Below are 16,312 nucleotides of genomic sequence, written 5' to 3'. Positions count from 1 at the left end.
AGCAGGACTTAGGGGAACGGTGTTAATTTGCCAGGAGAAGGGAGTATGTGTATTTGGTAAATAATTCAAGCAGAACAAAAGGCCTAAGGTCCACCTAGAGTGGCACTGTTGTTAGCCATTTCTTCTGTGCCCTGAGAGACTACCGGTGACCTATGCAAATATGTCCTCCTGGGATATTTACCTGCCTTTCCTTCGAAAAGGCGAATGGGACCCTGGAGCTGTTAACCATGGTCTCCCTGCGCAGCACCCTCCCCTGAGTGGACCCAGCCACGGATTCTCAAAGCCTGGAGCAGGTGTTTGCACGTTCTGTACCTGGGCTGCTGCTGCTGCTGCCTTTTTTTTTTTTTTTTTAATTCAATTTGCCAACACCCAGTGCTCATCCCATCAAGTGCTTCTAAGCCAAGAGTCCCTGGACGCCCCACCTCCTGGTGCCCCTTCCCGGCTCATCTCACGATGGGAAGCCCCGCCTGTGCGCTCTGGCTCAGAGGCTGCCCGGTGGGCCTGGGTCGGTGCTCGCCCTGAAGGACGTCGCAAGGGGCGGTGGTTCGCCTGGCTCTGCGGGGCGCTTCTCCCCACCCGGCAGCCGGTGGCCGTCTGCATTTCCAGGAGCTGACCCGGCCCTTCCCCACTACCGTCCTGGTTTTGCAGATGGTGAAAGCGAGCCCTAGGGAGGGCGGGGCTTACATTGGACGCAAGTACGAGCTCTGCCGTCCTGCCTCCCCGCTTGGTGACTCAGTTTCCCCCCTTTACACTTGTTGCGGGTCGCAGGGTTGGGCTGGTCCAGCGCTCGGCAGCGCAGGTGCGGCACGCGCTGACCTGGCGGCGGCGGGGGAGCCAGGCCCCAACCGGCCTGCGGCCCCGCGCGGGCAAATCCGCGCCTCGGGGCTGGATTAGTCGGGCCTGCCCGCGCCCCGCCTCCGCCCCGCCCGCCGCCCGCCGCCCGCCGCCCGCCGCCCGCGCTCCCGCCGCCGCCTGCGCGCCCGCCAGCAGTGCGCCCGCCGCCGCCTCCCCCGGCCCTCGCGGCGCCCGACGGCGCGGGGGTGCCGCGCGCCCTACAGCCGCCCGGAGCGGGCGGGCATGCACGGCCCCGGCCCGGGCTCCGGCTAGGCGGGGCGCGCCGGGAGAGGGGCCGCCTCGACGGCCAGAGGCGGCGGGCCCGCGCTCTGCCGCCCGCGTCCATGCCGCCCGGCCCCGGCCCCGGCCCCGGCCCCGGCTCCGGCTCCGGCCCCCGCCCGAGGACTAGCGGCCACTGCCTGCGGAGCGCACCAGACCCGGGGCGCCCGCGCGGTGAGTGCGCGCTGGCGGCTCCGGGAGGGATTCGGGACTTTGGGGGCCGGGGCGGAGAGCCCCCCGCGCCCTGCCCGCCCCGTGCCCCGGGAGCCGAGCGCGCGGAGCCCCGCGGCCCACGTGGCGGCCGGCGGGCGGGGGGAGAGCCCCGCGGAGGGTCCCGGGCGCTGGCCGGGCGCGGGGGGAGGGCACGCGGCGGAGGCGGGGCCGGGCGCGCGCTTTTGTCTGCTCCCCGGCGGTTCCCGGCGCTCTCCGCGCTCACCTGCCCGCCCGAGCGGAGTTCTTTGTCTGGGGCGGGGCGCGGTCGGGGAGGCGACGCCGCGTGTCTGAGCCGAGCTGCCCCGCGGGTCGTGTCCTGGAAGACAAAGCGCGTCGCGACCTCCGCCCGCGGCCGGGATTGTGCGCCCCAGGATAGTTAGTGCCGTCCGTGACACTGTCCCTGCCGGGCGTGGCCCCTCCACCGAGACTGTGGACCTGCAGCCTGGGCACCCCCCGCTTGTATGTCGCCCGGAGTGACCCCTTCCCGTCCCGTCCGTCTGTCGTGTGTCCTCCACCCCCCACCCCCCGCTGGCTCAGTGCCAGGTTTGGAGATGTGGCTGCCTGGGTGACATCCCAGGAGATGATCTTTGGGAGCTTATTTGCACAGGTCTGGTGGCTGCCCTGGGGCCTCCCACCCCCTTGGGTCAGCTGCAGACCCCTCTTCTGGAAGGGACGGGCAGAGGGACTGTACTGGGTGACTTACAGCAAGAGTGCTTCTTTGCCTGCCCTGGGAAGGGGGCTGGAGCCTGGGCTCCGGCCCTGCAGCCGTCTGCTCAGAGCCTTCCTAGATGAGGGAGAGGGCAGATGTCCAGGCCCCTTACTAGCCCAGAAGCCCACCTGGGTCCCTTCCCAGGTCCCCTGCAGGGACGCAAATCCCTCAACTTCCCGCAGCAAACTTTCACTTGGCCCATCTGTGGCAGTGGAGGTTGTGGAGATTGGATGGCCCTGAGAGAGTGACCTTCCCTCTGCCTCTGCCAGGCTGGCATCCAGGGCTGGGAGTGGTGGGGAGGGCACTCCCCCCTCACCCCCTCCCCTGCTCCCCTGGAATTTCCCAGGGCCTAGGGCGCCACCTCCTGGCCCCGGCAGCTGTATCCAGCCTGCAGCCTTAGTGAGCTTGCCCGCCATCCTCCAAGGCTGGGACCCACAGAAACACAGGAATATTCTCAGGGCCACCTGCCAGCGTTCCAATCTGATACAGGCTTGCTCAGATGGGATGGCTGTGTCAGGAGGGAGGGGCTTATGAAGGAGGTTGGGGCTTGGGGGCCCCCCAGCTTCCCTTCATGCACTCAGAGTCCTGGAAGGTCATGGCAGTTGAGGTGGTATGGTGAGGCCTTGAGCTCGTTCCTTTGATGTGTCAAGGGGGGGGTGGGGGCATGTGCCAGCCCTCTGGCCATGCCCCTGAGCTGGGGACCCTGGAACTGCTGGCGCAGTTAACACCATCTCTGGCCCAGAGGGCCATCAGCGCACAGGTGATGAAGACCTTAGGAGGCCGTGGTCAGCACACAGCAGCTCCTCTCATTTGTGGCAGCGCCCACGTGAGTCCAGGGCAGCTGAGAGGCAGCCAAGCAAGAAGAGACCTTCAAACCGTGCTGGCACCTGGTGCTGAGGAGCGGGCAGAGGTGCCAGCTGGGTCAGGGTCAGGGGCCCCAGGATGAGGTGGACCCAGTGGGCTGCTCACAACCTTACAGAATTGCAGGAAAGCTCAGATTGCAGGTGAGGATCCTGAGAAGGCCCTGAGTGTTTAAGTCTGCAGCAGGGTAGGGTGGTGACCTGTTCTGATTTGGATTTTAAAGAGACTCTTGGCTTTGTGAATTAGTTTGTGAACATGTTAACAAGCCCAGGTAATAACAGCAGAGCTGTCACTTGGGCGCTGCTATGGGGTCCTGGGGTCATGGTGAGGGCCCAGTCCAGGAAGGACTAAAGTCCTCGGGCAGGTCCTGGGAAGGTGGGTGACCCATGCACCATCAGAGAGGGGTACAGCATGGGGGTGCCATGGCCAGTAGTGCACGTGCTTATCTGCTCCTGGCAGACTTGGGGCCCTGTCTGCCATGGAGCAGACTGGTGTGAGCTGTCCCCCTCCTGGTCCTGGGGCGGGGCATTGTCACTCTGCAGACTTTCCTCGTCCATCCTGGGATTGAGCAGGGTTAGGGGCCTGGCCCTGAGGTGCAGATGGGGACAGGAATTGCTGGTCATGTCTGGAAACAGGCCCGGCTGCAATGCCCCCCTACCCCACCAGGGCTGACAGTCCCCCTACCCTGCCCTGCAAACCAGTTCAGGGAGACCCCTTCTCCCCATGGGGACTCCTCAGGGGTGAGGTGATAAGCCAAGGATTCTAACTGCCACTACTCACCATGTAGAATGTGCTGGAAAAGACAAAACAAACGAGGGGGAGAGGGAGGAGGGCTCAGCCCTGGTGCCCCTGTGTGGGAGCCGTCATCTTGCTGGGATGGGCGTGGGTGAGAAGGTCACACACAGCCTCCACGGTCTGGCAGGCCAGGCAGGAAGGACCCCCCAGTGCACGGCTGCCCACGCTCAAATACAGTGGGGGTAGCAGAGCCTCCACCCACCTTCCTGGTCTGAGCCTCTGCATCTGAGGCCCGCCAGGCTCTTGTTTACCTGTCAAAGGTCCTTCCCCCAGGCCTCTGCAAGCCCTCTGAGAGGGTGTGGTGTGAAGTGCGGCTGCCTCCCTGCCTGGCAGCTCCACCAGCCCCAGGCTCTGGTTTGGGGGCTGCATTACTGCCCTCTTTTCCTGGTCCCGGTTTTGGGGACATGGTTGGAAAGGGCTAACCACATTCCAGTGTGATCACAGCGTTGTGCAGTGACAGGCTTCCTCCTCCGTTGTGATCCCGTTTCCCACAGTCACCTCACCGATCTGTCTGGAATTATTCTGACACAGGGAGCAGCATCTAGTCCAGGTCCCACATGGGCCTGGGTCTGCTCTTGGGTCAGTGGCGCATCATGTCATGGACCCTCGTGCCCCAGAACTTAGGGGCAAGAAAGTGCTCCCGCTCTAAGTGCACAGTGTCATGTACTTTGACAGATGTGCATAACTGCATTTCCGCCACCACAGTCAGCTATAGAACATTTTCATCAGCCCAGAAAGCTCCCTTGTGTTTTCTTTTAATTTTGTATGTATTGTGGTAAGACAATATACTCTTGTAACCGATTCTCAGTGCACGGCTCAGGGCATCGAGTGTACTCACACCATGTGTGCTGCTTCATCTGGGACTCTTTGCCTGTAAAACCGACAGGGTCTCTTCAATTCTGACCCCCACCCCTGCCCCGGTGCGCCAACTCTTCACATAAGTGGGGTCCGACACTGGATGTCCTCTGGTTCTGGCCTCTTTGCCTCAGCGCCACGTCCTCGAGGTCCGCCCTTGTAGTACATGTCATACTGTCTTTCCTTAAAAGGCTGACTGGTACCTGTTGGCCACGTGGACCACTTTGTTTCCCTGTACGCCTGCTGATGGACTCCAGGCCATCCCAGCTGCTTGGCTCCTGTGAATAATGCTGCCATGCCTCCTAGCATACAGATTAATTGTTTGAGACTCTGCTCTCAGTTTGGGGGGCAGGTATGCAGGAGTGGGACTGCTGGATCACGTGGTATATCCACGTTCAACCTCAAGGAGACTGCAGTTGTCCACAATGGCCTCACCATTTACCTTCCTACCCGCAGTGTGCCAGAGTCAGTCCGGTGTCTGCCTCCCCAACAGCACCTGCTGCTGTCGAGTTTTGACAGTGGCTGTCCTCATGGTCTGAGGCCTCATGCTTTTTGGTGCCCTGTCTCCTCACACCCCCGCACCCCTGCCAGTGGCCCCTCCCCCTACTGGGAAGCCCAACATGGGGCCTCTGTGCACCTGAGGGAGGCGGTGGTCCTGGGGTCAGGGGATGGGAGGGCTGGGGCCATGGCTTAAGATCTCACAGTTTCACTTGGGGTGATGGAAATGTCCGAGGCCTTAGTGAGGTGACAGTTGCTCACAGCTGCAAATACACTAGAGCTGCTGCATTGTACACCTTTGACCAGGTAAACTGTATGGCGTGTGAATTACAGCTCAGTGAACTTGTCTTTAAAAAAAAACTACCAGGGTGCCTGGCTGGCTGGCTCGGTTGATGGAGCACACAACTCTCCATCTCAGGGTTGTAAGTTCGAGTTCCATGTTGGGTGTAGAGATTACTTAAAAATAAAATCTTTTAAAAGGAATCAACTAGCAAGAATAGGTCTCCTCAGGGCAGTCTTAGGGAGCCCCTTCCTGTGAGTTGTGGCAGAGTCCTCCATGCAGGGCCGTGTCTTCGCCCTGATATCCTGCCACCTTGCATCCATGTGGGTGTCTCCCCAGAAGAGAATGGGAGGTGGGCTCTATCAGAAATCACTTGGCGCCTGCCATGGTCCCCAGAACCAGGGCTTGGACCAGAGTGTGACAAGTGCTGTCCTGCAGCTGGTTCCATCCTAAGGTCTGCTCCGTCCAGCACCAGGCCCCACGGAGTCCTTGGGTTCCTGGGGCTAGGGCCACACTGAACCCCCACATCTGCTGAGCATCCTCAATTCCCTGATTGTGGATTGAGTGACCTGTGTACACTTGCTCACACCAGGCATGGGCATGGTCCTGGGTGGCGGCTGGTGGCATGGGATGACATGTTCTTCTAGGCCAGGCAGCCCTCGTGCATAAAACCTGCTCAGAGCTGTTCCCTGGGGGGCAGGGGTAAGAGCCAGTTCACCCGCAGGCCCTAAGTTCCCTCTAGCCTCTAGTTTCTGACCTTCCTCTCTGTCTTCCAGGCGTCCGTGGGCTCCGAGAAGCTCTTTGCCCCAGCAGCCGATAAAGGTAAGCATGTTCCTTGGCCTCTAGGAAAGGACCGGGTATATTCCAGAAGCCATCATGAGAAGGGACAATGGGCCTCTTGGGGCAACAGAGTGGGCTCCAGGTTAAGCCCTATCATGGGTTGAGTTGGTTGTGGACACAGAGTCTGAGGCAGGAGTTAGATGCTAGGATTTATAGTCTATCCGTTCCCCACCGCCCAGCGAAAGCTACAGGGAAAACAGAAGTCAGGGGCAGGGCCAGCAGTGGAGCAGTGGTTCCCATTTTAGTATATGTGCTACCGAAGCGAGCACTGAGCAGTGGTTCCCAAAGTGGGGTTCCTGCCCCTTTACAGAACTGCTAGCAAGACAGGTTGTCAGACCCTCTCCAGGCTCATGGGGTCAACTGGCAGCTCATGGTTTTGGCACTTGCTGAGCACCCATGCCATGGTGTAGGCTGGCTGCCATGCAGGGACCAGATCCCTGCACAGCAGCCCCAACCCCTGGCCCATGGCCCCCATATCGGTGGCACAGGTGCAAACCATTTCGTGGTACCGGACAGCTATCCTGGCCAGCGCTGCTCTAGAGAGTGCATCCATCCCATCCGAGGCCAGGAAAGGCTGTTGTCACCCAGCCTATCAGTCATGACTGTGGTCCAGAGTAGGTGTCCTTGGACCCAGTACCGAGAAGGGGCCGTTTTGCTTGGAGGCACCATCTGGATGGGACTAGACACATCAGGTCTTACAGCACAGACAGGTAGGTGTGTGCAGTGTCTGGTCCCTCGGGTTTGGTAGCAGGGCATAGTCTCCACGTTTTTTTTGGAGAAGCCTCGTCCTCAAAGGAGAACATTTCAACAAAGCCCCCTCATCTGGACAGTTAGGGAAGGAATGCCAGAGAGGTCAGGGGAGAGAGGCACGCTCTGCTGGCTTTTCACATGGAGTGTGGTTTTCAGTAACTGATCACAAACTGGGTAGCTCAGAATGGGCAGACACTTACCATCTCAACAGTTCTGGAGACTAGAAGTCTGAAATGAAGATGTTGGCAAGGCCACACTCTGAAAACTAAGGGAGATTCCTTCCTGCCTCTTCCACTTCTGGGTGTCCCTGGACTTGGGGCCGTATCCCTCCCATCTCCCATGGCCGCCTCCTTTTTCCTCAAAAGGACACCCACCACTGAGTTTAGGGCCCACCCTATTCCAGATTGATGTCATCTCAAAATTCTTAGCCTGATGACATCTGCAAAGACCCTTTTTCCAAATTGGGTCACATGCACAGGTGCTAGTGATTACAATGTGGACACAGCCTTCTGGCACACTACCAGATCCACTACAAGGTCCACTCACTGACATAGGCAGGGCTCAGGAAAGCAGGGCTCTCAGGGAGGTTCCTGCTGGGTGATCCCTGGTAGTGCTCATGCTTCCCCAGAGAGGGGAGAGGCGCACACTATGTCTGCCCTTTCTGTCTTGATGGCCACTCTTACTTTGCAAGGGGCTGGCAGGAGAGGCAGGATGCAAGAGGAGGTTGGGGGAGTGGCGGGAGTGCCAGGCTGCCAGCCCTTGGCAACTGTAAGCCAGTGGATCGAGATGGTGCCATGACCCATGGGGCTGAAGCCATCGGTCCTCCTCAGTTCTGTCCCTGATGAGTGGGGGCTGCAGAGGGAAGTGGCACCCTAGTGGAGGCAGAAGGAGCCATTTCCTGCTGCCACCTATTTTGCTGCCACCTGTTCCTACCAGGGAGGAGATGTCCCAGAGGTCCCACAGAGTCGGCCTGAGGCCCACGGCCATGCAGCAGCAGGGGAAGAGGCGCATTTTGCTCCACTTTGCATGCCAAGGGCCTTTGTGGTACCCAGAAGGAAGTGAAACCTGCCAGTGGCCCAACAGGGTGACTGCACCCAGGAACCTGGATTCCCATCCTCGAAACTGGGCCATTGTCTGCTCCAGGCAAAGCCTCCTCTGGCCTAGACATGTGTCCTCTGCCCAGCCTGTTTTGGGTATTTCTTACCCACCTGGCCTCTGGGCGTGTGACTGGGGTTTGCAGCGAGTAGGCAGGAGGTCACTGTCATGAGCACATGCCTGGCACAAATGCACAGCTCCAAGGAAGGCAGCACCTGCTGGGTCAGCCTGGATGGGAGATGAGGGACAGTGGGTATGCTGAGCTTGGGGATGACCTGGGTGGTGACGGTCGGTGGGGGGGCTGGGGGGCGCAAGCCACTTCCTCCCACCAGGTTTGGCTGAGGCCAGTTACCGGCCCAAAGAGCGATCAGGCTGTGGGTCCCCTGGTTAGTTTCAGAGAAAAAGCAGGCCCCTAGCACAGGCGTTGCTCAGCGGCAAGGGCAGCGAGTGAATGAGTGGTGGAGTTGGTTAGGGCCTGGACCCAGGGCGCAGCAGGTTCGGGGCCAGTGCCCTGCTCCGGCCGCTGCGGTGCTGCCCTTTGCCTGCCTTTGCCTGGTCGTGATGCCCGCGCCGGCATCGCTGCTCCCCGAAACGGCAGCCCGCCCTGGCCTGGCAGGCCCTGGCCCCAGCGCACTGTGAACTGGGTGGTGGGGGCTCAGCCCTGGCTGTGACTTCGCTGCCACTGTCACCGAGCCCCCCCCCACTCGGGCCCTCTCTCCGCAGGCCCCACGCTGGGCGAGGAGGCCGGGCCGCCCAAAGTCTCGGGCCTGGAGCGCAGCCGCGAGCTGAGCGCCGAGCCACCCATCCTGCCCCCCGCCGGCCCCGCCTCGGGCGCCCTGGCCAGCCCGCCCGTCAAGAAGGAAGCCCCGGCCCTGCCCCGCCTCACCCCGCAGCCTCCGCCCGCAGCCCCGCAGCCCCGCGCCCCGCTCCCGACGCACGTGCCTCTGCCCCTGGGCGCCTTCGCCGGCCACGGCCACGGCCACGGCCACGGCCACGGCCGGGCTGCGGCTGCGGCTGCGGCTGCGCACAACGGCCTGCACAGCTTCAGGTGGGGGCGGGGCCCGCGCGCCTCGGGGGGCGGGGCCTGCACGCCTCGGGGGGCGGGGCCGCGCGGATGCCCGCCCCCAGGCACTGAGCCCCGCTCCCCGCAGCAGGAGCAGCAGCGCCAGCAGCAGCGCCAGCCTCGGGCTCGCGAAGCACGCGTCCCTGTCGCCTCTCGGGCCGGGCCCCCACCTGTCTACCTCACACTTGGCGCTCCGCTCGCAGGCCCAGCACCAGCACCACGCGGCGGCCATGTTCGCCGCCCCCCCGACACTGCCCCCGCCCCCGGCGCTGCCGGCCAACAGCCTGGTCGTCCCAGGACACCCTGCCGGTAGGTGCTGGCTGGGGCTGGGGTCACCGTCCCCCTCCACTCTGGGCAGCGGGGAGGGACTCGGCGTCTCTGGGGAAGGGGTGCTGCAGAGCCTCCCCTACCTGCTGCGGGACCTCAGGGGCTGATGGCAGGGTCCTGGCCCCGGCAGGCTGCCTTTCCCAAGGGGGTCCTACTCCCCAGTGCAGAGAAAGCTTCCTGCCTGGGCCTGGGTTGTGCACACGCATGCAGGTGCGTGGGTGCCACCTACGTGCACGCAGACACACGGACGCGTTCCCCTGCTGCATCCCGAGCCCTCCCCTGGCCTAGTCAGGGAGGGGTGTCTGGAGCAGCTCCATCGCCACCCCGCGTCCCTAGTGTGTCTGGAATGAAGGACCTGGGCCCTTCTTGGGGGCATGTAGAATCCTGGTGTAAAGGGTTTCCAGGTGAAGGGCGGGAGCCTGGTCTCTCCCTCCCTGCGTGGTTCCAGATGCCCTCTCAAGGCCGAATATCAGGTCACTGAAGATTTCTCCCATGGAGCTTGACTCCCAAGTTTTTTTTTTTTTTAATTCCCGAGCCACCCAATGCAAGTCCGGGGCAGCTCGGTGCCCTGGGATGGGACCAGGATGCTGGGCTGGGGGGGCAGGGCTCCCCTGTGGCCGGCTCGGGGGCACCGGCAGCTCACGGTGTTCTCTCTTGCCTTTAGATGCCAGCCTGTTGATCTCATTCAGCCAGCCAATCATGTATTGCCAGCCTCATTCGGGGATTCTGATTGGTACTTGGTCACAGGCACCTCTCTTACCTGCACCCTGGGGCCCGCACCTAGCGAGCGGCCAGCACGGCTTGGCCTGCCGAAATCGGGAGTGCCAGGTGACTATCTGCCTCGCCCCGCCGGGAGCCCGCGGCCGACGTGCCTCTCCGTCTCTCTCTCTTTTTCTCTTGTAGATCACGAGCTGCTCAGGCAAGAGCTGAACGCGCGTTTTCTGGTCCAGAGCGCTGAGCGGCCCGGCGCCCCCCTGGGCCCGGGGGCTCTGCTGCGGGCGGAGTTCCACCAGCACCAACACACACACCAGCACACACACCAGCACCAACACACATTTGCCCCCTTCCCCACGGGGCTGTCCCCGACGCCTCTCCTGCCGCCCACCGCACCCCCGCCGGTGCGTAGGCCCTCCATGCGTGCGGGCGGGGGGCGGCCCGGGCAGCGGGACACACAGCAGGCACACGCTCTCTGCACGCACACAGGTTCTTACCGTCCCTTTCTGTCCATCTGGCCTCGCTGTCTGGTCCTTCTCTGGGTCATGTGATATCCCCAGTCCTGGGCCTGGGCAGGTGCTCCACATCCACGCACTGGATGACGTGGCTTCAGGGCCAGTCTCATCCACACAGGGTTTTCAGCATCTCTGTTGGCAACAGGACAGCAGATCCAGAGACAGGAATGAGCAGGGCCGGGGAACCAGGACTCCCTCCCATGGGCCCCAGATCCTGGGCCCCTGTCTCCTGAGCCACTTGCTGTGGGAAGCAGAGTACATTATCCCTAGACTTTGCTCTGTGAAGGACCTATTCACTGGGGGCCTGGGTGCGTCTCACTGCTTGATCACCAGCCCTGGGCTCCACCCCCCTGATCATGGCTGCAGCATCTCTTGGGCCTCAGCCCGTACTGTCAGATGGCACAGATGGGCCATGTGCAGTGGTACCATTAGACAGGTAGGGGCCCTGCCCAGTCTGAGAACTGGGTCCCAGGGCCCAATTCAGGGTATTGGGCCAGTGCCCCCAGGGAGCTGCAGACCACCAGCTGCAGAAGGCAGGACAACCATTCAGGTCACCACCTGGCCCAACGGGGGTGTGGGTGCCGGGCCCAGCAGAGGGTGTGACAAGCTAGGGGAGGCCTCACTCTCCATTCTTTTCCTTCCAGTTTGATAAATATGCACCCAAGCTGGACAGCTCCTACTTCCGACATTCCAACGTGAGTGCCCCTTCGAGGTCCCTGGGCTGGCCTGTGGGCTGCAGGTAGCGGGTAAAGGGTGGGGCTGTGCCTACCCAGAGGCCTTGTCAGGTTGCCTCCCACCTAGTACAGGGGGCCAGGCCCAGTGCACCCCCAGGACATCCATGCTCCCAGTGGGGCCTCTGGAACGCTCCCCCTCTTTCTCTTGCAGTTTTTCCCGTCCTTCTCTTCTGCCATCCCCGGACTGCCCACCCTGCTCCCACACCCAGGCCCCTTTGGGTCCCTACAGGGTGCTTTTCAGCCCAAGGTACCAGCTGTTCCTGCGGTGGGACGGGGTTCAGGGCCCATGGGAGCCCCTGCCATGCAGTTGTGTTGGGGTGAGCCAGCCATACCGGGTGGGATGTGGCTGTGCAGCAGCAGCAGCAGCAGCAGCAGCAGCATGACCCCTGCCTAGGCAGCTGCAGCCTAGGGCTCTGGGGCAACCCCGTAGCACTGCTCCATGCACCCTCACTCCACTGGGAGTGCCTGAGGCTAGCGTGGGGAGAAGCAGGGCTGGCCACCCCACATAGCACAGAGCTGTCCATGCTGTAGGAGGCTCTCTCAGCCCCCCTAACCCAGGTGTGTCCTAGTCAGGAGCCCTTGCCCATTTTTGCAGAAACTTTTGGACTGAGGATGTGGGAAGCCAGGCATCCCCTGGTGGCAGTGTGTGGGGCCACATGGGGTCCTCTGCCTGGGCCCGGGGTCTGCACCTCTCACATCCTGTTTTCTCCCCTCAGACTTCAAACCCAATCGAGGTAACAGGCCGGGCCAGTGCTGTTCACACCCTTCTCCAGAAAGCCCCTGGGGTAGGTGGCAGCTGCCCACCCGTCCCTCCCTGGGGCCATCCCAGGCAGCCTGGTCTCCCTTGTGGAGGATGGTGGCAGCTGCGGGCAGGTCTCCACCCCACCCCCAGGACTCAGCCACCCCCAAGGCCTGGATCTAACGTTTCCTTCTCTGTTAATGACAGGTGTCCGACCCATACCGGACCACAGTCAGGGTGAGTTTGTGTGTCTTTGAGAGGAAGGGGTCTGGTGGGACCTCACGGAGGGTTGTGGCTTGGGAGGACTGCAGATCCAGGGAACAGAATGCAGAGGCCCTGGCTATGCAGCTGAGTGTGGCCCACCCTGTCATAGAAACCTGGGAAGTGGTGTGCTGTACACGTGCAGATTGCCTGGCAGATCTACCACCATCAGCAGAAGATAAAGGTGAGCCTATTCCTTGTTCTCCTGGCCAGGCCGGGGTGTCAGAGGGTGTCCTGATGTACCCATTTGGGACCGTGTCCTTGTGCTCCTTATGTGGGCATGGGGCAGGGTGGAGAGGAGGCCAGGTGGTGGGGGTCACCCATTATGTCCCCAGGCGGGGGTTTGGGGGAGCTGACCTTGTGCTGGTCCCACCAGCATCATTTGAGCCCTCCACAAGATCTTCGATTCTGTCCCCCATCCTTTTCTCCAAGCATTTGTTGAGCACCTGCTGTGTGTGTGCCTAGATCCCCAGCAGTGAACGAGGGGCGCTACACATGTGCCTGGGAGGGGCCCCCTGGCGGTTACCTAGATGACACGAGAAGGGTTGGGGTTGCCTTGGAAGGGCAGGGGGAGGCGGGAGAACTCCTCACCCAGACTTGTGCCCCAGCCCCCCTGCCCCCCCATCCTCCACCTCACCCCCTGGTACAGAAAGACCTGGACACTCTTTGCTACCATTTCTGGCCACATGCCACCTCCATGCACAGCTTTCAAAAAACAGCCCATCCAGAACATGCTATGAGAAGTCAGCAGGGTCTTAATGCCAAGATACTGCCTGTTCCCTTATGCACGTGTGTGAGGATAGCCCTGGGGGGGCTGGCCAGTGGGGGCTGCCCCTGGTGGGCTAGGGCACCCCACCGCCAGGACAGGTACTACAGCAGGGCAGAACCAGGGAGCACTCTTGTGGCCACCACAACGGAGCCACGGGCTTTTTTGTTTCATTTAGTAAATTTATTTTTATTTTTATTTTTTATTTTTTATTTTTTTCATTTAGTAAATTTAAATGTTAATCAGTTACTGGAAACTGAAACGTATCTAAAATGACTTAGGTCTGTGAAGCTACTTTTTCAACTTAATTTGACAGTCTTAACATGGGTAAAGTGTTTCCAATGAAAACGCGAGCTCTGGATGGCGGTGCACTTCGGTGTAGAACACACCACTCTCCACGACCACCCTGTACATCCAGCACATGTCATACTGGCTGCGTGTGGCACTCCTGGGACAGGATGGGGGGTTTTCCATCCCAGCGGGGGGATTGCTTGCTTGTCGGCAGCCGTGGCTGTCTGGACTGCAGGCCCCGCATGTGCTTTGTCCTCCCCAGCAGATGCAGCTGGACCCTCACAAGCTGGACTTGGCCAGCAGACCCCCAGCCCCAGGCGTGTTTGCTGGACTCCACTACCCGCAGGACCTAGCCCGGCCCCTCTTCGGCTCGGGTGAGCGCCCTGTCCAGAGCACAAGGCAGGGGGGAGGGCTGGCGGGCAGAGATGATCCTGCCTGTGCCCTGGGCTGGCGCTCCAGCAGCCTCGGCATTTTTGTTTACTCCCCGCTGCTGCACGCTGTCACCCACCCCCTGGCCACCCCCTGGTGTCCTACCGCGTGTGGGGTGCCCTCCCCAGGCTTTCCCTCACCCTGCAGCTTCACTTCTGATGTCTGTCCAGGCCCCACCTGAGGCAGGGAGGGGCAAGAATCCCTTCCCTCTCCAAGGAAGGGTTTTGGCTCTGCTCCGAGAATCTGCGTGCTTGCCCTGCACCAGCAGCCATGGGCCACCCTTCCAGGACTCATCACTCCCACTGCCAAGATGCATCCCAGAGCAGGGATGCAGCAAGATGGGCAAAGGGGAAAGGCGCATAGGGCAAGATGAGCAGGAAGCCAGGCATAGGACTGCTGAGTTCTGTCCTGGGGGACCCAGGACTCCTCCCCTTTCCTCACCAAGTGTTGTGGTGCAGGGAGGCTCACAGGCCTGGCACTCAGGGTCCCTACTGGGGCTGGTCAGGTAGGGTTCTGTGCCTGCACACACTCACACTGCTGACTCCCGAAGGAAAGCAGGTGGTTAGCATAAACCGTGTTTGCACAAGTGAATGAGGTTCACACGGCACTCCTGTCCGAGGAAGTTGAGGACCCCCAAACTCCCAAGTCCCAGCCTCACATACCGTCCCTCCTGAGGCTGCCTCTGGGTCTGCCGCTCCCCTCCCCAGCTGTCAGGATCTTGTAGACACTGCCTTCTCAGAAACACCCCACACACACCAGCCAACTGCCCTGCTGTGTGTCCACACACACTCCCCTGCACCTGCTGCCACCTCATACCCAGACGTGTGGTCAGCGAGGGCCCCGGAAACAGTTTGCAGTGCTGGCTGTGGGCACGGTCCCCCAGGCTGGCCTCACAAGCATGGGCGCTTCTCTAGTTCCTGGCCCCAACACCCTGGTGGTCTCCAGACCCTAATCTGGGCAGAGGGTCTCCTGGTGTCTGTCCCTCCCACCTGGGGTTCAGTCCCTAGGTCCACAGGACGTGTGTTCATCGTGGGGCCCAGGCAGTGGGCCTTGGCTTCCTCTGCTGTGTGGAGCCTGGACTTGGCACCCATGCACTTCCCCGCCCTCCACACACCCAGACCAGGGCCACATGGTCATGGACGCCGCTGGCCTACCCTGCTTGTCAGGCATCTCCTCTTGCACCAGGGCTCTACCCCCTGGCCTTCTTGACTCCTCAAGCTGGGAGCTTGCCTATCGCTTGTTGGTCCTTTCTCAATGCGTGTGCCCTAAAGGGACACTTCACCCCACACACATCTTCATTAGCACCAGAGCAAGCTCTTATTTTCTAATTTCCAGTTTGATTTCTTCGAGCTGTGAGTCATTCAGGAGAGTGGCTAGCTTTCTGGTGGGGGGCTCCTGGAGATTAGAAACTGCGTGCAGCAGCCCAACAAAAACAAACCCTCCACTGCGGGTGTCCCCCGAGACTGGGGATGCTGGAGAGCGAGGGCAGGCCACATCACCAGTCTTTGCCAGAAATCCACCCCCCAGAACAAAGGGTATATGCCCCACCCTAGCAGTAGAGCCAGTCCCCCAACCCAGCAGCCCCTTCTCAGGGCCTGTGCCTACCCCAGCTGCCCTGGAGGTGCGACTAGGGCCGGGCTCCAGCACAGCTGACCCCGTGGTGACACCTGTGGGCTGTGGCTGGAGGAGACCACAGCAGGAGATGCCGTCTTCAGTGGCTTTATCCCCTAAGACACTGTGATGTAGCCAGGATCATTTCTTAGCTTCTAGTTGGAAGTCTTGGGGTCAGTGTCTAGAGGACAGCCTGGAAAGCTCTCTCAGTGCCCCCCCCTCCCCACACGCTTCCAGTGGAAGGTATACATTGGTTCCCAGAGGCAGCTGGCATATCCCCACCCTGGGAGCAAGCTACAAACAGGAGCCCTCAGGTGTGTCAGGCCCCTGACAACCTGCCCCCACAGGTGCTGCCCATCCCACCACCAACCCATTTGGACCCCCGGCCCATCCCAGCAGCTTCCTGACCATGGGTCACCTGACAGGTAGGTGTGCTCTCAGGTCACTGAAGTCTGTGACAGGCCTTCTGCAGACCTCAGAGGATTTGGGAGAGGGTGTGTGTGGTGGGAAGAGGTGACCCCTCAGACCCTATACTTGGCACCTGCCATGTTCTGGTGTCATGGGTAGGAGGAGAGTCAGATGGGAGCCCTGGCATGAGCCACGCAGAAACCTGGACCCCACTTGTCCCCACAGACCCTTTCAGCAGGCCAGGTACCTTTGGGGGCCTGGGGAGCCTGGGCAGCAACGCCTTCGGAGGCTTAGGGAGCCATGCACTGAGTGAGTGACCACCACCCTTGCTCCCTGCTCGACCCACTCATACACACGGGGCTTCTGGTGTGGGTTTGGGCTGCACCCTGACCCCTGGCTCACCGTGACACTCTGGCTGCCTCCCTGGGATGCAGGAATGGTGTGC

The 16,312-nt window shown here is 61.3% G+C and overlaps 1 protein-coding gene and 1 long non-coding RNA gene across 27 annotated transcripts in view; one reads left to right on the top strand and one right to left on the bottom strand.

Annotated features, from left to right (window-relative positions):
- The window catches only part of FBRSL1 (fibrosin like 1), a 78,422-nt gene that overhangs the window by 58,529 nt on the left and 3,581 nt on the right, over positions 1-16,312 (top strand). For 3 of the 26 annotated variants that reach the window (XM_077875139.1, XM_077875131.1, XM_077875149.1), the window contains 14 exons: positions 6,101-6,146; positions 6,653-6,874; positions 8,733-9,057; positions 9,161-9,381; positions 10,064-10,132; positions 10,303-10,517; positions 11,273-11,323; positions 11,514-11,609; positions 12,079-12,147; positions 12,309-12,338; positions 12,475-12,546; positions 13,682-13,793; positions 15,807-15,884; positions 16,093-16,176. In XM_077875139.1, coding sequence (XP_077731265.1) covers positions 6,101-6,146; positions 6,653-6,874; positions 8,733-9,057; positions 9,161-9,381; positions 10,064-10,132; positions 10,303-10,517; positions 11,273-11,323; positions 11,514-11,609; positions 12,079-12,147; positions 12,309-12,338; positions 12,475-12,546; positions 13,682-13,793; positions 15,807-15,884; positions 16,093-16,176 — 1,690 coding nt within the window. Of the gene's footprint in view, positions 1-6,100; positions 6,147-6,652; positions 6,875-8,732; positions 9,058-9,160; positions 9,382-10,063; positions 10,228-10,302; positions 10,518-11,272; positions 11,324-11,513; positions 11,610-12,078; positions 12,148-12,308; positions 12,339-12,474; positions 12,547-13,681; positions 13,794-15,806; positions 15,885-16,092; positions 16,177-16,312 lie in introns of all 26 variants that reach the window. The other 23 variants (XM_077875147.1, XM_077875144.1, XM_077875151.1 and 20 more) reach the window with 21 other exon arrangements.
- On the bottom strand, positions 4,442-8,752 carry LOC144299672 (uncharacterized). Its single transcript, XR_013366323.1, has 3 exons — positions 8,123-8,752; positions 6,082-6,166; positions 4,442-4,848 (listed from the first exon to the last, which is right to left on the bottom strand). It is a non-coding gene; the product is annotated as an uncharacterized LOC144299672 (long non-coding RNA).

The sequence above is a fragment of the Canis aureus genome, chromosome 27 (genome assembly GCF_053574225.1).
Source record: "Canis aureus isolate CA01 chromosome 27, VMU_Caureus_v.1.0, whole genome shotgun sequence".
NCBI classification, from domain to species: Eukaryota; Metazoa; Chordata; class Mammalia; order Carnivora; family Canidae; genus Canis; species Canis aureus.
This window is presented reverse-complemented; position numbering and strand designations above follow the sequence as displayed.